Raw genomic sequence first — 20,382 nt, 5'->3', positions numbered from 1 at the left:
AGGGAGAGCGCCAGGGCCGGCATGGCTGCACCAGGTCGGCGGTCCGGTCTCCCCCTGCCGCCTCGTCTGTGAGGCTTCCCGGCACTTCTTGACGACGGGTTTATGTCGGGTGGCATCCCGCCAACTTGCTGCAAAGACCCAGTGATCAGGGGGATGTCCACTTGAGTTTTATTAATATTCTGCTATGCGCCCATACTGCAGCATGATTTCCCCCCCTGGCACTTTTGTTTTTAATGACAGGACCTTAGCAAGATGAAGACAAGTGCGGACTGAAAGAACGTGCTCCCTGCAGCCGCCCACCGCCCACGGAGCCGTGCCAACCACCTGTTGTTTACACTACACCTCACTTTCTGACTCACCTCGCCTTTGATCGTCCCTACTTTACGTGAAGTCGCTCACGCACTAATTTCCCTCAGACGGCATCCTCCTAACTGCAGATGCCAAACCAAGAGAGGATTTTTGTTCTGACTTAAGTCTAGCACCACTTTCATTTTAAACTTTTCATTTCCACAATTATTGTCTTTTCATAATTAGCATCTGACTGAGCTTTGTCTTTGGAGGTTGGCACAAGAACGATACAATCAGCAAGTCGCATGCTGCAGCACTGTATGGAGACTATATGACTAGCAATAAGCTGTGCAAAAATGACCTGGAAGCAGACTGTTTGCAAGTGCGGCTCCCTGTGACGTGACTATACAGGCTCGATACAGCCTTGCAAGGGAAGGCTTCAGAAAGTTCATGGAAAAGTGAAATGAAAAGACAGTGAAAATTTTCTATGAATTTTTTGAAGCCCCCCTCAAGTATCTTTCTGACTTTTCATTCGAGAGTTTATAGTAACTGGGAACTGGTGTAAGCTGTCTGAAAAAATATTTTGTAACTACTTTTAGTGGTCCATTTAGTTAGGTATGTTCTTTTCTTTCCCTCCCTCTCTCTCTCTCTCTCTCTTTCTTTTTTAAATCAATCCAGACTCTCCTTAAGTAACCTGAGAAATTCCACTTTTAGAAGAAACATATGTAAGGTTAAAAAAAATTGACATTACCAACTTTTTCATTACCTGAGCATGCTGGTGTTTATTGACTTATAGCCAAGAGGAAATTAGAGGCTTAGGAAAAACTATTTAAGCAGTTTCCTTCCTTTCTTCACTTAGTAACTTCAACTCCTCATGCAGCACATCTGTGCTTTCTGCATCTTCTAACGCTCCTCCTCGGAAGCGAACTGTATGACCGTGGCATGCATTCATTTGCCTTCCACTACTATTGAAGATGTCTTTCTTGTAATACCCGTCAGCTCCTATGTGGGCTGCAACCTTAGTCGGTAGGAGTGCCAACCTTCACCTCCCAGCATTCCTACGGTCTGAGCAAATCCAAAGGGAAAAAGATCTTGTACAGACCGCCTCGTGGCTTTGCCCAGGCACCCGCCCCCCTAGTACAAACTTACCCTCACCCCCACCTCTGTTCCTCTCCTTTCAGCTTGAGTGACACACAGAACGGAAAGGAAAAGGCACAGGATTTGGAGTCTGACAAACCACCGATGAATAACAATTTGGCCTTAGGCCTGACTTCTGAGCCCAAACAGCCTGCTCTACAAACAGAGGCAATACTACCTACTAACTGATGGCTTTGACGATTATGTGGCATTACCTACTTTTAACATTGCTGGTATGAAGTTCTCATACATTGTTAGATACATTTCCCACTGAACATTTAAGGTGGAAACTACAAAATACAAGCGTCCTTGTTTCTTTAAATAGACAGAAGTAAATGAATACTGGCTAACGTGTTCTCAATTAGTGTTCCTCACTGTCTGTGAAAGAGAAAACCCAAGCGGGTGAAGCTATGGAAGCGCCTGCCCCTGGAGCACTGCTTCTACAGGCCACTTCACACCTCACTGCCAGGAACACAACAAGCAGCACTTTGAGTTCATCTCATCCCACCGACCTTGCTACCGAGGCAGCAGAGTGCGTAGGTATTGGAATGGGGCTTGCATTCAGATTGGCGAGCTAGTTACTTAACTTCTGTGAGTCTTAATTTTTTTACTTCAGAAAAGGAGTGACAAAAACGTGTACGCAGAGTGTGTTGAGATACAGAGATCATGGAAGCAATGTGCCTAGTGAAGAAAATCAAACAAAATAAGCATGTCAAAAACTATAGTCGCTACTACGTATTGCTACTGCCACTCTGCTCGAGTTTGCTATCGTCTGAGAGCCACACAACTAACAGTAACAATTTCTGACATCAAATATAACACAAAAGTTATTTAAAGATAATGATAGTGGCAACAAGTACCAAAATAAAAAATAGTCAAAACCACAAGACTATGGGCTAATTTCCGTAACATATTTTGTATGCGCTACAGCAACTCAGTCACCAGAAAGACAAATCCAACAGAAAAACCCAAACCAAACTCACTGCGGTCGCGGGACTCGGACAGCGACCTGCAGTTGAGAGCAGAACGGCCGTGGGCTCACGAGGCTGAGACTCTTGACAGGGCAGAGGAGTTTCAGCTTGTAGCTCGAACGGCTGAACTCCTGGTTCAAAGTCCTCCAGGGCCCCTTGAAGCATCCCTACCCACAGCACGTTCTTCACACAATCACCTTCCCTTGCTGCAGGTGCAGCTTTGCAGTCACTGGAAAAGTTTACAGCCTTTTCTTGCACTAAAGTCAGGCTGCGTAAGGAGCACACCACCTGCTGCAACCTGCCTCCACATGTGAATCATGCACAGTAGCAGACAGTGTTTGCAACTGGGGGGCGGGGTGCGAGATAGGCTGTACTGGGAAGGAGACCTGGTGGCACGGTGGTGAAGTGCTCAGCTGCATGCTAGAAGGCCGGTGTCTCGAACGCAGGAGCTGCTCTGCAGGAGGACGGCGTGGCATCCATAAAGACCACAGAGGCAGAAACCCTACGGAGCAACGCGTTCGACTCTGTCCTCTGAGGGTCCTTTACAGAAAGGGGTTCGGGTTTCGGGTTAATATTGGCAAGGATAACAAGGAACCAACTCAGACTGGTGTTGGGAGAATCAAATGACTTCATCTCGTTGGGAGGAAATGTGGAAATACCTACAGGCATTTAACATGTACAAGTCATCGAACCATTCATTCTCCTTCAAGCATGTTTCTCATCCAGAAGTTATACTGACACCGACAGGAAAACCTAGAGACAGCAACTGTATTAAAGGCTTATTGGGGATAGAGGAGGAAAGGTTGGAGGGAAATGGGGAGCTAATAATGAACACAGGAAGAAAATGTTCTAGAATGGATTGTAATGATGACTCATCATACAACTTCTTAAAGTACTTCTGAACTATGGAAGATTATGATATGTGAATTATATTTCAATAAAACTATTTTTAAAGTTTATTCACAATTCTTCAGACACACTGTTTGTTACAGCCACATCCCTCCACAGCTCCCACGCCCCAAATAACTTTGCTTAAATGCTACCTATAAAGTTCATCAAACTATAACAATTATACGCAATAAAATACTATGCAGCTGTTTGAAATGAAGCTAATGTAAGTTATCTATATCACCTATATGCACATATTGATCTAGATGCAAAAAGTATATAGTGAAATCTTCTAGGAGTTTACACAAGAAACTCTAGGTCTGAGGAGTGACTCACTGAAAGAAGGGAAAACATTTTGCACACTTCTGGGGCTGGTTGGTTGGTTGGTTTCTAAAAACAGGTCCATTTAATAGTTTTTGTTTGTTGAAATCTTGGAGGTCTATCACGTGAATAAAGGATTATTCGGCCCATTTATATCCTCCTAGTGTTTGTTTCAGATCCCTGTAGGCGGAGCAGTTAAAAGCCAACTGACAGGTGGGCAGTTCAAAGCCACACGCTGGCTCCACGGGAGAAAAAGACTGGGCAGTCGGCCCCATAAAGATTGCCAGCCTGAGAAACCCTCTGGGGCAGTTCTACTCCATCATAAAAGGTCACTGAGCCGCAGTGGATTTGGTTTGGTGTGCATGCTTTCCGATATTAAATAAGGGCACTGAAAAAAGTTTTTAAAAGAGGCCTGCGATGGCCTGACAAATTTACATATTTAACACAATATGAGAAACATTCAAATTATCTCCAAGTACGGCACACGAGTCAATTTACGCTATGAACTCAATGTAGAAAAAGCACTGAATGCTAGCCCCCGCTCACCGCTACGTATGGACCCTGAACCAAGCCTTCACCCTTAAGTTTCCTATACAAAACCAATCCTTGTTACCAGGCGGACGGTTCTACAGCAGTACAAAAAAACACGCGTCCTAACCACTCAGTGAATCAGACTCAGTGAATTTCCAAAGCCTTCCTATCATTAATACCCTTCAAAGACCCCTTTTATTGTTTTAATACTCATCAGTATGAATTTTAAAATAGCCGATACATTATTGCAAAATCATATGACAGATGTAATTATAACTTTCAAGTCTTTACATCCTAAGACTTCAGTAGACAGCCTTATTTCTCTGCTTTTGCTAATCCAAGTCCACATGATCCCAACATTATCCTATAAATAATTTCCATTACCTTTTCAAAGCTGAAAAAGTCAGTAGTGTTTCCAAATGTGTTGAAGTCTGAAGATCCCTTTTTCTTACTGAGTGTTGCTGGATATTGGATAACGAGAGGATATCGTAGTCTGACAGCAAATCATCGAGCTTTTCTGAAATCAAGGTACAAAGATAATTAGCACCGTAGCCTATTAATCAACTGTGGCATCACTAAAATGGAAAGCCAAGCAATAAACTCTTCTTGAACCTTACAGCAGTCCCTCAGGCGAAGCAGTCTTACTATTTAAAAAAAGGACCTGCCTCTAATCTTGAGCTGACTCTCAGGTTTAAGGAACCCAAGGGTCAGATGGCTGGTTAAATAACAGTCTGGAGAAGCGCTCACGCCAAGGACTTGCAAACAGGCCACACGCGTCACGCGAAATGCTCCTGTTCACTGGCCAGCCCTGAGGAGAGAAGCAAAACCACAGAGACACCGCCTTACGCTACCACTGATGGGCGCGTGTAAAAAAGCAGAAAAAACGAGGCCTGCAGAGACTGGAACCCTTCTGCAAGGCTGGCAGGACTGCAAATACGAACTGCAGCCGTGCAAAGCCATGCAGCACCACCCCAAACTGTGACTAGCCGTTCAGTCCGCTCCAGCAATCCCTCTGCGGGCACACACCCTACAGAGCTCAGAGACATACCGCAGACAGACACACGCACCCCCTGCTCATCACAGCACTGCTGCACAGCACTGCACATCCCCAAAGGAACCCCACTAATGAGCATGCATCACCAAAAAAGAAAGATGCAGACAGCATGTGTGCAGAAAGACACACACCCCCGCCCCACCATACCCCGTCCCCAACAGGACTTTAAGCCCACCAAGGGGTGGGGAGGAGAGAGAAGATGGCAGTGGGGGACCAGGGCACTAATCCACCCAAGGGGAGGGTATTGCTTATGTCTCCACAGGAAAGGGAGAGTGAGAGTAGACCTCACTCCAGTGCACTAGGCCTTGAGGGCGACGTTCCCGCTCGGAGCTGCTCCGCCAGACACAGAAAGGTCTCGGCTCAAGACTTGACCCCTCCAAAGACAACGGTAGCACTACAGGTGACAGCACTGAAGAGACAGTTTCGGGAGTACAGCTGGTCTGATCTGCCCACATGGGGGCAAACCACGAGGGAGTGCAACAGAGCAAAGCCCCACAGTCCCCGAGGAGTCTCAATAGCAGACATCTGACCCAGGAGCAGTGCTTGGCCCTCAACTGGTTGGGGGTTATTCACAAGGGAGCCACACTGAGAGTCTAAAGGTATAAAAGGGGGGGAGACATGCAATAGACCGCTCCAGCTTCACTTCAGGAAGAGCAATGGGGACATTTAGGAGGCACGCCTCCCGGTCACTAATGCTGAGGACTGAAAGGGCGCTGTTAGGTAGGCAGTCCTGGACAGCAGGGCCTGCTCGCTCCATAACACAGAACTCTCATGCACTCGGGGTCGAGAAACAGACGTGGATCCATTCGTATCGTAGGGGACGAGAGGAAAGCAGCAGGAATTGTATACATAGATATGAGTATAGCTATGCATACAGCTAAGGATTCATATACCATAGGTGGATGGGTCTGTGTGTGTGTGGGTGTATGAAGCAGATGGACTTTGGGCCTCTACTTAAATCTTACCTCAGTACAAGAATAGTTTGCTCTAAAAATGCAACATCGTATGATAAGGCACCTTCCTGACATGTTTACTAAAGAGAAAATCGGTGCATACGAGCTTGTGTGGGCACAAGGTGTCAATGGGATCAGGTATCAGGCATCAGAAGACCCCAAACAAATATATGATGCAAATGACGGGGGTCAAAGTGGAGACCCAAAGCCCATCTGTAGACAACTGGATATCCCCTCACAGAAGAATCCCAAGGAAGGGACGAGCCAGACAGGGTACAGCATAGCACCCACAGAACACAAAAGCATGAAAGGAAGTTCCCCCCCACTTTCATGACCCCATTTCTACCCTACAAATCTAGCTGGACAGAAGCATGTAAGCTGATACAGAGAAGAGCTCTCGACACACGGAACCCAGGACAGATAAACCCCTCAGAAACAGTAATGGGAATATTGATACCAGGAGGGCAGGGGGAAGGTGGGGAGAAAAGGGAAGAAATAGGGAACTGACTACAAAGATCAACACATAACCACCCCCCACACCCCAAAGGGACGAACAACAGAAATGTAGGCAAAGGGAGCCAGCAGACGGTGTAAGCTATGAAAATAACAATAATTTATCATTTATCAGGTATCCTCATGAGATTGGGTGTGGGGGAGAGAGGGGAAAAAAAGAGGAGCTGATATCAAGGGCTCAAGCAGAAATAAAATGTTTTGAAAATGATGATGGCAACATATGTACAAATGTGTTTGATACAACTGATGCATGGATTGTTATAAGAGCTGTAAGAGCCCCCAATAAAATGACTTATTTTTTTAAAGAAACAGGTGCATAAGCAAATGTAGTGAAGAAAGCTGATGGTGTCTGACTATTAAAAGCTATAGCATCTGAGGTCTTAAAGGCTTGAAGTTAAACAAGCTGGCATCCAGCAGGAAGCAACAAGGTTCATATGGAAGAAGTACACCAGCTTGTATGATCATGAGGGGTCTACAGGAATAGGTATCAGAAGTTCAAAAATAAGCCATCAAATTGGCATGAAGGAGCATGAACAAAATGGAGATGCAAACCCACCTGTAAGATAAATGACAGTCCCTCACAGAAGGGCCACACGAAGGGGATGATATATCCAGGGTGCAGTACAGCACCGATGAAACATAACTATCTTCTAGTTCTTTAATATTTCCTCTCCTTACTATTAGGGGCTTTGTCTTACCTCATTAATCGTGTTGGACCTATATATGTTCATTTGTATAATCAAGATCACTAGATGCATGAAAGCCAAGATCAAAAACCCTTCAGAAATAGTAAAGGAAGTAATGATTCCCTGAAGATATGGGAGGAAAGGGGGAGGGGGGCCTGACAGCAATGATGACTACATAACCCCACTCAAGAGGAACGAATAACAGAACTGTAGGTGAACAGATACATTGGATGTTGTAAGATCGGCAAAATCAATAAATATGTAACAATATATAACAATAAGGCTTATTGTTATATATAACACTAAGGCTTCCTGGGGGTTAGGGTGGAGGAGTGAGGAGATAAGGGGGAGCTGATTTCAAAGAGTTCAAGAAAAAGAAAATATTTTTAAACTGGTGGTGGCAGCAATTGTGCACTTATGCTTGATCTAACTGAATTATGGGTTATCGTATCTGTAAGAGCTCCCAGTAAATGATTAATAAAAAAAAGAAACTCTGGCAGCTTCCCACAGTGGAATACGCTGCATCCTGAAACACAACGAGGAACCACGAAGCACCTCATGGCATGGATGGTATGCTGAGTGACACCAGCCAATCACAAAAGGAGTGTTGTAAAAAACAAAAGGCAAGCAGAAAATTAAAAAAAGTCAATGTCAGAACAAAGGGAAGAGACTTTGGAGAGGGCGGGCACAGAAGAGGGACAGAGCAAGCAGTGCGCTAACAGGTAGAGGGTGCTGGGAGCACAGGAGAAAAGGGCCGCGGCCCACAGGGAGAAGCGCCAGGCCTGTGGCAAATGCCTGGAAGGCTTGATGGGGAGTTTAAACTGTTGAATATACAGTTGATGATCGGAAATGTAACCCCCAACCTAATTTACAACAAAAGAAATCATTTTTGTTGTAAAAAAGCTATCAAGGATCGTAAAAATGTTCATAGTTCTTTCTTCTTTAAGATTAGTCAAAAGCAGCAGTGGGAACGGACACGGCACGGGCACCACGTGCAAACAGAGGCTGACCTATAACTGACCGTGAGCAATCCTTGAGGATTTTCACTACCTTTGGAACAGCCAAGAACATTAGTATTTCCTCATAAAAAAAATGACCCGATTTCTTTAAGAAATAAGTGGCACAGGGAATTTGGGGGTGGGGGGGTGTAGGGCCATGAGTAAAAATAGACCTAATAAAGACAGCAAAGGTAATGTGTGAACTTCTTTGGGCCTGAGGTCAAATTACTGTGAAAAGATATTTGAGATAATTAGGGAAATTTGCAAATGGACTGTATGTTACATACTGGTAATTTTGTTATCTCAACAAGCATCATATTATATATACAGTGATAGCATCATAAAAAAAAGACATTTCTAGCTTACAGGTTTACGATTTCTAAGATCAAAGAGGCCGACTCAACCTGTCCCTCACCACCTGCGCTATATCAACTCCTTATGATCTGAGCACACCACACTGACAGGGGAAATACCGTACATACTCGCGTAAAAGCTGAGGTTTTCAGCACAAAAATGTGCTGACAAACTGGGGTTCGGTTTATACATGGGTCAGTGGTACCCCAGCGAGGTGTAACATCTCACTGCCCCCACCCCCACCCGAGGTAACGGAGCTCAGAGCTCGGTTATCTCCTGGGTGATTGCCTTTTCTCTGCTGTTCATTCAAAGCCCGCTGACACTGCAGGCCTTTGAATGTTTGTTTACTCACATCTAACCAATCAGAGCCGTCCTATGACCTGTATCTTTGAAGAAGCCTTTTAAAGACCATGTGCGAAGGATGTGGCATGAATGGATGTCATCTGGTCAAGCCTGACTAACACAAGGAGGTAATCTCATGAAGCCTGACGCAGAGTTAATAGCAAAGTGGGTTTGAGGTGCATGGGAAGACATTCCAGAAGACACGGTGCGACGTGCCTTCCAGAAATGTAGTATTAGTAATACTATGGATGGCAGTGAAGACTGCGCTCTGTAGGAAAATGACAGCAGTGATGGTGATGATGGCGATCTCAGTGAGGACAGCGTCTATGATGACCTCACACCAGCTGAAGCTCTGCATTGGGATACGGATGATGATGATGAGTCCAGTTTTGAAGGATTTTAACTCTTTACATTTTAGTTTGGTTGCTGATGAGCTCAGGGAATAGTACTCTTAAGGTATCATTGTTGATACCTTATTGTTTGTTTTGGTTGAACCTATTTTCCACTTACTGTGCTGGTTTACTCATGTTAAATGATCTGTTCTTTTATTTGTTTTTTATTTAAAATAAATATTTAAATACATTATCCCACTGATGTCTCAATTTTTAGTAATTTTATTTTCATTTGTTTTGATTATTGAAACTCACCAATAGGTTCTGCATTTTCCACCCTAGGCTTATACTTGAGTCGATCAGTTTTTCTGGTTTCCCAGGTAATAATTAGGTACCTCGGCTTATACTCAGGTCGGCTTATATTCGAGTATATACGGTAAATCGTTCACAGAAAGTGAGTGACACAGTCCACATTAAACCACACAAAAAAAGTGGTCGCATCACTACCATTGCTGCATAAGAACAGTCACAACAGAGTATCAATCAATACGTATGACACTGTGGAGGAATCAGAAGACCAAAGGAATCTCTAGGGGGGAAAAATAACGTGAATTATTTTACTAGCCTAACTTGACAGCAGAGGGAAAGCACAGGCAGGCTTGCTCCTAAAGACAGAACAGGCAAAAGCAAGGTTTTACTCGGTGTAAAACAAGAATGATCACATGAAGGCATATGCTCCGCATATGAAACACTGCTAGTAACAGCACCTCTGCTGCTTCCTCCGAAAGTGGGGGTAGCATCCCCCACCCCCACCAGCACGGGAAATGTGGAAAGCTTAAGTCTCTTTTAAAAGCTATCTAAAAATACTTGCGTCGATGTTCTCCTTCTTTCGACAAATACCACTGCCCATCCCCAGGAGTCACACAAAGCCCACTGGCCGGAGTGCATCTTCCGAGTGTACTAACAGGAACCTAGAGCATGAGCAACTTGCAAGGCCACTTTGAAGAAAATTAACCCTCGTCCTCACCTTCCCCTAAACCTACAATTGGCTCATTCAGCAACTCATTCATTCACTGCTATCAGTCAGACTCCGGTCTAAGAATTTAAGACCGCTTTAAACAAAAGAAAGGTGTAGTTTAATGGGGCACATGAATCAGGACACGGAGGAGCGGTGTCAATACGGTGGCTGAAAGGACAAAGTGCCTCCCTGACATGTAACACTTACATACATCTGGAAAATGGCGGTGGCAGCGGGGTAGGCACACTACTTATGTGAGTTAGAGAAGATTAACTCAGATTAAACTATAAATCTGCTGTGCAAGACCCCCCTTTTTTGGTCCAATAAGGTTTATTTAGCACACTAGTAATTATGTACATATTATTTCAAACATCACAACTCAGTTAAATCATCTGAATATGGCAATTCCGCTCAAGTGGCTACTTCCTGAGCAAGAGACCCTATGCTGCTTTCACGTTCTTAAAATCTCTTATTTAAGTGGGTGGGGGAGGGGGGACTAGGGCTCAAAGTAGGCCTCACACTCTCCAGATGTGTGGCCTTTTTTTGGCTGGTTGCTTTTAATTAAATGACTATTTTATGGGGCTCTTACAGCTCTGAAGCAAGACCTCTGTAGAGCACTGACAAGCGAGGGTGTCACTCTGAGGACATTACTGGGCACCTGACCCGAGCCAGGGTTAATTTACTCACCTCACATTCATGTGAAAGTCGGGTCGTGAATAAAAGAAGAAGCAATGGGTTGAGTGGTGGTGCTGGAGCAGAATACTGAAAGTACCATGGACTGCAAAGGACACACCGATCTGTCTTAGCAGCAGGATGGCCAGACTACCCGTAAAGAGGCAAGGATGGAGAACTGTCGTCTTATCTAATTTGGACAGGTCAGGAGAGGGCAGTCCCTGGAGGCCATCACCTGTGGTAGAGTACAGGGGCAGAGAGGAGAGGAAGGTTCCACAGAAGATGGGTCCTGCTGGCTCAGCTGGTGGGTGAGGGTAGGGTGCTTGTTCCCAAAAGGAATTCTTTCAGTTCGAAGGCAGCAGGGGCAGAGCTGCTGGTTATGGGAGGAGGCCCCAGCTATCCAGAGGTGGCCAGGAAGCCTGCACTGCATGTCCTGCCAGCCTGATGAAGAGGAGTTCACGAAGGGGATGCATCCAGCACTCGATCTGAGGGCTGTCCTCAGGTCCAGAAGGGTGTGCAGAACTAGGGAGTACCCCAGCTTTCTTGTCACTAGCCACCAAGAAGGTGCCAGGTCAATGTCTGAATGGAATGTTGCTTGCAGAAGTTCAAGGTGGCTGTGTAGCATCAGGGAAGCAGACAATTCACCAGCCTCTCTCCTTCCTCGCCTTTTTTTGTTCGGCTTCTCCACCTAATTGGTATTTAACCCACATCCTATCCGCTGAAGCTCCGGGTTCCAGGACTGTCATCCACATCTGTTTCAACTGGTCTCTCCTATCTCTGCTGGAAAGGTTCTGCTTAGTGTGCCTTGCAGGATGTCCAAGGCTGCAATTTTCACAGAGTGGACGACCATGTCTTCCTCCCACAGAGCAGCTGTGGGGAGGTCTGAACTGCTGACCTTTTACGTAGCAGCCGAGACCTTTAACTACTCTCTCACCAAACTCCTTATATTAATAAACCAAACCGCCAGCCATGAAGTTGATTTTGACTCACATCGACGCTATCGAGTTTCCAAGTCTATAAATCTTATAGGAACAGACAGACTCATCTTTCTCCCTTGGAGTGGTTCTCAGGTTTGAACCACTGATCTTGTGGTTAGCAATCCACTGGGGCACAAGAGCTCCTGGAGGTAAATAAAACCTCAAACTCACTGCCCTCCAGTTGGTTTCAGCTGACAGCGACCCTATCAAGTGGCAGCAATTTTCACATTTTCTTGGTTCCACCCACCTTTTAAGAACAAAATCCCTTTAGAAAGGCTGTTTCTGAAAACCTTCGCTTCAAACCAACGGACAAGTGTTGTTGCTTATTACAATGCTTGATGAAAACCTGCCTAGGGCGCTACTCCCATTTTACAGAAGAAGAAATAGACTTAAAGAGACTAAATAGCTAATTCAGAGGTGGGATTTGAACTTGGGCCTTTCTGGCTGTACAATCGAAGCTTTACTGACATCATACTTTTCCAAACTCCTTAAAGAGCACCTAGGTCTTCCTGGGCCTTCCCTCTTCGGTCGCTTGCTTTCTGAAATGTCAACCAAATACAAGGTCCCCTTCCTCTGAGTTCTACAGCCCCTCTTTAGAATTCTTCTTTCTTCTTGCAATTTCTAGTTGGGTGTATTTGCCTACTCTCAAAGAGATTATAAAAGGGCCTAAGGGAAGGATACTTTATTCACATCTTATGTACACCTCACAATTCCTTAGATAATCTTGGACATAAACCAAAGCAAAGGCGCTGCCATTGAGGAGATTCTGACGGTGCAAATCCGTGCTTGTGAGTTTCCAGGGGTGTCCATCTTTACAGGAGCAGAAAGGCTCATCTTTCTCACACAGAGTGGCTGGTGAATTCAAACCACCAAGCTTGGGGTTAGCAGCCCACCACGCGATGCACTACTCACTAGAGCTCCTTAATCTTTCCAACAGCAGCACTCAAACACTCACAAACGGCACAGATTTTCAGTGTGAAGATGCCACTCTGCTGTGCGGGGTGGTGGAACTCCTCAGCTTCCTTGATGCAGGCTGATACATGAACTCAGTTTCACTCCAGATCATAATCGTCCACTGAGGGAGAACTTAACCTCAATAGCACGGTCTCACTGCCAGGGTGAGCAGAGCCCTCGCGCTTCTTAAACCCCGAGACCCACGCGGGCAGCAGGCACAGCAGCACCATCACCACGGGGACCAAGCGCATTCCCCACTCTTGGGTCTATTAAACCACAAGTTTTCTGGGTGGTCCAGCCACCTGTAAACCTTCCAGGTGATATGAAGGCACTAGCTTAATTAGGCTAAACTACGGAGATAGCTCAAAGTGGACCAAAAAAAAAATTTAGAAACTGCTCATATGGCATGGTCTTAATTATGTATAAAATGAGGCCTGGGGTGAAAAACAGATAAATAAAAGGTGATTAGCATCATCAGTATTATCTTTGGGTGTATTCTCTATAATAAGCCATTTTAAACACAGCTTGTTAAACCCACTGTCAAGTTATTCCGACTCACAGAGACCCTGGGGGCAGCTAAAACTGCTCCAGGAGGCTGCGAATCATTAGAGAAGCAGAGTGCCTCATCTTCTCCCCAAGGAGCGGAGGGTGGGCTGGGACCACTGACCTTTCAGCTAGCAGCCCAACTCTTCCCACAATGTGCCGCCAGGGCTCTGAGGATTGCTAAAGCGCTTTCAAACAGTTAACTAATCATTGCAATTCTAAGTTGGTTTTGTTTGTTTTTGGTTTTTTTTTTGGGGGGGGGAGGGGCTGGTGTAGTTATTTATTTATTTATTTACTTACTTACTTATTTTAATCATTTTCTTGGGAGCTCGTATGACGCTTCTCACAATCTATACATACATCCACTGTGTCCAGCACATTTGCACATTTGTTGCCATCATCATTCTCAAAACATTTGCTTTCTACTTGAGGTCTTGGTATCAGCTCATTTTCCCCCTCCCTCCCTGCTCTCCCCTCCCTAATGAACCCTTGATAATTTATAAATTATTATTTTGTCATATCTTAATACTGCCCCATGCCCAAGGTTATATGTAGATCCTTGTAATCGGTTCCCCCTTTCTACCCCGCCTTCCCTCCACCCTCCCGGCATCCCCACTGTTCCTGAAAGGTTTAACTGCCCTGGATTCCCTGTTTCCAGTTCCTATCTGTACCAGTGTACATCCTCTGGTCTAGCCTGATTTGTTAAGGTAGAATTGGGATCATGAAGTGGGAGGAGGGAAGTATTTAAGAACTAAAGGAAAGTTGTATGCTTCATTGTTGCTATACTGCACCGTGACGGGCTCACCTCCCTGCAACCCTTTTGTAAGGGGATGTCCAGTTGCCCACAGATGGACTTTGGGTCCCCAATCTGTACTCCCCCCTCATTCACAATGATAGGATTTTTTTTTTCCTTGATGCCTGATCCCTTTGAAACCTTGTGATCGAACAGGCGGTGTGTTTCTTCCATGTGGGCCGGTTACAATTCTAAGTTATCCTCTTTTGATACCTTGCGATCTCAAACTGGAGCCACTTCAAACAAAAGCAGACCTTCCGAGAAGCTTCAGACATCTAACCATCCGGTTTGCATTTCAGACCCACCAGCCACTCCACAGGTGATTGGTTCCCATAACGATTCAAACTGAGAAACCCAATCCAGGGTTGCTCTGAGTCAGAATCCACTCCATATCAGGAGTGGTTGTTTTTATGGTCTTGTCTTGTCACTAGCAAACAACCTCTCAGCTAGTTAACATTCCATTGCACTTTGCCTTCAAAATCTGAACTACTGGTAATTTCAATTTTCCATAGCTTTCCAATAGTTTATATTTCTTTCCCCAATTCTCCAAAAAGTGTATCCCCCATCCACATCCAAATCTCTCAATAAAATTAAGTATAAAACACATGACTTCTCACCCAAAATCCCCACTGTCATAGAATACAATGAAGAGAAAGAGAAACATTTCCAGTCTGCTGACTCTGGGGAAAATACCATCCATCAGAAAATGTAAAGTGTTTGGAGTGTACAAACAGGAAGGGCACAGCAGGTCCACTGACCCTGGCCAGAGCCAAAGACACCTTCCCAGGACCGCAGCAGTACAGTTAACACCAGAATGATGAGGAGACAGCCGAGATAAGGAGACAGAAAGGCGAGAACACACCTAGGCTGAAGTCCAGAAGAAGCCCAGAACATAATACCCAAAGACACGGAGCGATCCCCGAGGCCCGTGTGCAGACTACAGAAGTGATGAGGTGTGACGCTGGAGAAGCCAACATGGCTTCAGAAGGTGCTGACTCAAGCAAGCATTTTGGACAATGGACTAGGATAACCACTAGAGTATGGGAATGTTCCTTCTGGCTGCAGCTGGCAGGAAGAATACTCGCATCTGGGACAAGAGTCACATTGAGCCAGAGAGAGCCAACACTGGATAGGGTGCCATTTTCCCACTTTTTTATCACTCATTTTGTGGGGAATATTTCAGATCTCCTTGGCTGACACGTTTCCTTGCAGATTCCGGCTTTCACAGGTCTAGTTGCCATAAGTTACCGAGCAATCCGGGTGGAGATCATGAAAGATCTCAAGGCTTCTGACTTGGGTACCTGAGAGGATAGTGGTTCCACTCACAGAGATCTGGGAAAAACCAGCAGAAGCAGGTACAGGCAGTTGGACACACTAGCCAGAGCTTCAGAGAGCATGTTCAGGCTAGACACACATGTTTGATGGTCAGCAGAGCACAATCAGATGGTAAGTGAAGCCATGGTGGTGAAGGAGAACGATCAGAGTCTACAATTCAGGAAAAAGGGGAGCATGAGGAAGCACCCCTCCCCTTGACTCAGCCATGCAGAACTAAATGAGAGACGTGAAACAGAGCATGTCATCTCCCTTCCCTCTTCCAGCAAAGCCTATTTCTGACCCTCTTCCCCTCCCGTCTTTTTCAGACACTTCAGATTAGACTTTCAGCTTCATATACTTACCACTTACCACAAACACAAAACAGTGAAGGATCCCAACATCTACCATACGTGCCTACATTTAATGTTCTGAAAAGCTCCAGTGTAGGCCAAGGAGATTTCTCATTTCCCCATCACAGCTCTGCCTAACTCCTGATTCTACTCTAGAAATAGGACATCTCTCTAACTAGATGAAGCTGCGTCGTGGTCAATTTCCCTCAGAGCGGTTAAGTTTAGTATTTAGGTTCCAAAGGAACCCACTTTTAATCAGCAAAATGAACATCAAAAGAGGTGAGCAGATGTCAAAATATGAGGTCAGATGGTATTATCAATGATGAGAAATGAGAACCGAATTCGGGGAACTCCCAGCCACTAACCTCTGAGTAAATTCAAACCACAGTGCAGGATTCGGATACAGATTTTCCTTCTTCATCTGTGACCTATATATTTTCTCCTTCCACCCACTACATCCTCTTTTATTAAAACTAACACAAAGGGAAAACAATTTCGAAATCAAAGTGAGACTTATACATCTCAGCTGCAACTTCAAGGAGATATCATCGTGACTAAGCTCATATGACTCATAACTTTCCTAAATTATGCAATTCATAACAGTACAAACGAAGTCATTGCAGATGACTTGTGAAGCCCTGTGCAAAAGCCATGACTTCACTAGATCTATCCATCCCCTCAGAAACACGGGTAAGGGCAGGGCCGATAGCCACCCTTGCAGTTACAGTAGCAGCTATCGGACAAGTGAAGTGAGTAAATTAAATAGTCATTCTGCCTATGAAAACTATCCACTGGCCTTAACGCAACCTAATAATAGGGTTAAGTTCAGCAACAGATTACATCCCAGACATGCACAGAGGAATCCTTTTCCAGGTTCACCACAAGTTACAGGCACATCACAACTCTCAGACTACCTGACACTCACATGTTCTCTGTTTATTACAAAACTGGGCAGACTCTCGGAGGCTCATGTCAACAGTTAACAGTCTCTACGTCCTCCTCCTATCAGGAGTGTTCCAATTGCCCTCCGAAAAGCCTCTAAGGCACTCTTCCACACTGTTGAAGAATGACCTGTTTTTATCTCGAGATGCTCATCCAGTAGGACACTAAAGGTGGATTAAGCTTGGGACTTTGTATCTCCAATGCCAAGCACAACTCTGATATGTGGTCCTAAAATATACTTTGCATATAAGCAGCCCACATGAGGAGGATCTGCAAATACTCCTGAGAAAGAGCCCTGGTAGAGTGGTTGGTTAAGAGTTGGGCTGCTAACTCCAAGGTCAGCGGTTCAATCCACCAGTCACTCCTTGGGATAAAGATGAAAGCCCCTGCTCTTGTAAGGACTTTCAGCCTTGCAAACTATGCAGGGTAGCTATGCATCCAAATCAGCCAGCTAGCGGCGGTACAATGCAGTTTCCTAAGAAGGAACGTCACTTTCCCTGTGTGAGCTGTTAACAGAACAACGCCATGCCACTGTGCTCATAATGTGAGTTTGGTGTGTCCAGATACTGGTCTATTCTTTTTTTACTTTGTTATTCATTTTTTAAAATGAAGCAGACCCTTACCTATCTCTTCATCCTGACCACTTTTAGGTCAAAATTCCCCTTCAATTTGGAATCAACTCTAGCTATCACATCTCGGAACTGTAGTGATGCAGGGATGAAAGCACTCCATTGTCAGGGAAAAGGCCATTGGCTGAGCTCCACTGGCTACTCTGGGAGACAGACAGGGCAGCGTTTTTCAGGTAAAGATTTACAGCCTTGGAAACCTCTACTCAAAGGCGGTGTGCACGATCACGTCTCAGTACATCCTAATGGGCCCCTTGGCCTTTCACTCAAGCCTCACTACCACTGGATTGATGCTATTCCTGGCAACCTCGTGGGGCAGGGTAGACCAGCAGGCCTTTGTCGGTATTAGTTAGCAGAATAGAGGGGGTTGTCCCTTCCCATGCCTGACGGCCCTCAGAGAGGACATTGGAAGAGAATCAGGTGAGCCTTAGTCACCCATAAAGACTTTAACTGGGCATGCTCCAATTCAAGCCCCCTGCCTCCACCTCTCCACCTGTGGCCGCCCAACTAGGCCCAGGTGAGCTTGATTCTGCCAGTGAGGTCAACCAATACACCTTGGCCCTCAGGGCCCCTCTGCCCCTCCCCCACTGGCTGTGATGCCTGTATCGCAGGCCTCAGGTCACCGGGGTGGGTGAGCAGTCCCACGAGGTTGCCCATGTTCAGGGGTGAGCCCAAGAGCAGCTTAAGCACCGTTTGGCCCGCTTCCCCGAAACAGCATGTACTCTTGAGACTGTAAAACCTGAAGTTTCTTCGTTCCTTTATAAAAACCCACTTGGATCACAAGCAGGCTCCAGCGTGAATTCTTTCTCCTGGGAAGTCAAGAACTGAGGTATTTCCCACTCAATAAATCGAACATCGGTTTCTGAGGCTTTAACGTTTAAGGGGGTCCAGACCTCTCACCTCTTCCACCAGGTCTTCCCTGGTCATTTGTAATTAATGCCTCCTTGAGACAACCACAGGCAGGCACCCTGCGGAGAACACTCAATACCTTTACTATCCCATCTGAGTCGATACAATACTATAAAGGCTCTCATGACAGAATGGTGGGGGGAAGGGGCACAACCACGGAAATGCAGCGACTACAACTTCACACATGGGGAACAACACTCTTACTAATCACTCCAACTGCTCCATGCCAACACTTGAAAAATAAAGGTTCCTTTTAGACACTGTACCTTTAAACAAACTCGATCTTCCACCTCACCTGCAAGTCCACCCTTCAAGTTCAACTGCTACAGAAAAACCCCATGGGAGTCCTCTAGTTTCTAGATTCCAAATGATCTAACTGGTCATCCCTGATCATTTCTTTAAAATTGTAGGAAAGACTTTCAAAGTCGCAGTACTAAGAGTAGGCTTGAGAGATTTTAAGGCCACCCCTCCCCCTCCCTTCCTCCCCACAAGCCCCGCATCACCTCCAAAAAGTTACAATTTAAATAACTAAGAATGTACTTAGGGCTTTTGCAAAGTGCACCTCCAAGACAACTTCTCCCGCCACCATCTTACACACAGTTTACACACCAAGTACCTCCTGAGAAACTGGGTGGACGCCCGGAGGCCAGGAAGAGCCGGGGGCATCGGCCACTTCCTCCCCAGCTCCAGGCGTCCATACCTCAGTGCCACACGCAACCGAGATTTGCGCCCAAACAGGGCAAGGATCCCGACCACGTCCCTTTCTCCAAACACAAAAGTCTCCCCTGAACCCTGGGGCAGATCCCTTCTGTGGCTACTGAATGCCACGCCGGTACCCCTTTCCCATTCCGACAACCCCAACTTCTTCACTTTGCCCCAACTCCGAGCGCCACACCCCCCTCCATTTCCGAAAAGTTCTTCGCCCCACACTCCGCCCCCAAACACCTGATCCTAGCTAGGCGCCCGGCGCCGGCCGAGACGAACTTTCCCGGGCCTTTACCGAGTCGCTGGTAGGAGCCATGTCCCGGGGGGTCCGGCGGTCGCGGCGCCAGCACCAAAGGCACCAAGCTGGTCAGGAAGAGGAGACGCTGCCTCATGTTCTGGCCTGGCCACCCGCCCCACTTCTCCGGGCAGCCTTCGCCTGGCAGGGGCACCGGACACTGCTCACATGGGCTGGGGAGGCGGGGATCCGCCCCGCCGGCTCCTCAGACCCCGGTTCCCTGGCGCGCCGTCTGCCGGGAAGTCCCCAGCGCCAGGTTCGAGGCCCCCGGAAGTGCAGGACGCGCTCGGCCAGCCGGCTCGGCCCACTTCCCAGCGCCGCCGACCCCCGCGCCGCCCACAGCCGGAAGCCAGGCGCCGCGCGGCATGCTGGGAGCCCGCGGCCCCGCCCCTCCGAACCTCCCAGTTCCGGGCCCGCCGCCATCCTGCCCGCCTGTCCCCTTCCCTTCCTGCTGGACGGAGCCCCGCGGTGTCCTGACCCGACCCAGCGCGGCCTCGCCTGTGTCCCTGGGTGACCGCGGAAGAGGGCGGGAAGGAGCTCACAGCAGGCCGTCCGAGGGGCGTCCGGCCGCCTCCCTGGTGACTCACTTCTGGTTAGCTCCCCGTTAGCCGTTGTACTACCGGACAGTCACACCCGCCCGACGTGGCCTCCCCGGGAGCCGGGGACCCCGACCCCGCAGCTCGCCTTCCGACGCCCACATTCCAGCCCTCCCCTAGCGATGGCGGGAGCGCGCCACACAGCGCGTTAGTGGAGAAGTCGTGGAGCACAAGCCGAGGGAGCGCCGTGATGTTCCTGTTCTCGCAGTGGGAGAGGGAGGCCGACGTCCGACTCGGCGTCGCCGGGTGCAGGCGCTCACGTCTTCCCATCAAGTTCTCACGAGTCCTTCGTCCATTTAGTCTGGACTGGGCCCGCGGGG

At 46.9% G+C, this 20,382-nt stretch overlaps 1 protein-coding gene across 2 annotated transcripts in view; it reads right to left on the bottom strand.

Moving 5' to 3' along the window:
• The window catches only part of ADAM17 (ADAM metallopeptidase domain 17), a 56,097-nt gene extending 36,308 nt beyond the window's left edge, over nt 1-19,789 (bottom strand). Inside the window, exons 1-2 of one of the 2 annotated variants that reach the window (XM_075557118.1) lie at nt 19,467-19,789; nt 4,521-4,653 (exon numbers count right to left, since the gene is read on the bottom strand). In XM_075557118.1, coding sequence (XP_075413233.1) covers nt 4,521-4,653; nt 19,467-19,563 — 230 coding nt within the window. In that variant the 5' untranslated portion in view covers nt 19,564-19,789. The remainder of the gene's footprint in view (nt 1-4,520; nt 4,654-19,466) is intronic. The other variant, XM_075557117.1, reaches the window with a different exon arrangement.
• Nucleotides 19,790-20,382: the final 593 nt, after the last annotated feature.

The sequence above is a fragment of the Tenrec ecaudatus genome, chromosome 8 (genome assembly GCF_050624435.1).
Source record: "Tenrec ecaudatus isolate mTenEca1 chromosome 8, mTenEca1.hap1, whole genome shotgun sequence".
Taxonomy (NCBI): Eukaryota; Metazoa; Chordata; class Mammalia; order Afrosoricida; family Tenrecidae; genus Tenrec; species Tenrec ecaudatus.
Note: the sequence above shows the minus strand (reverse complement) of the source record. Positions and strands in the feature narration are given on the sequence as shown.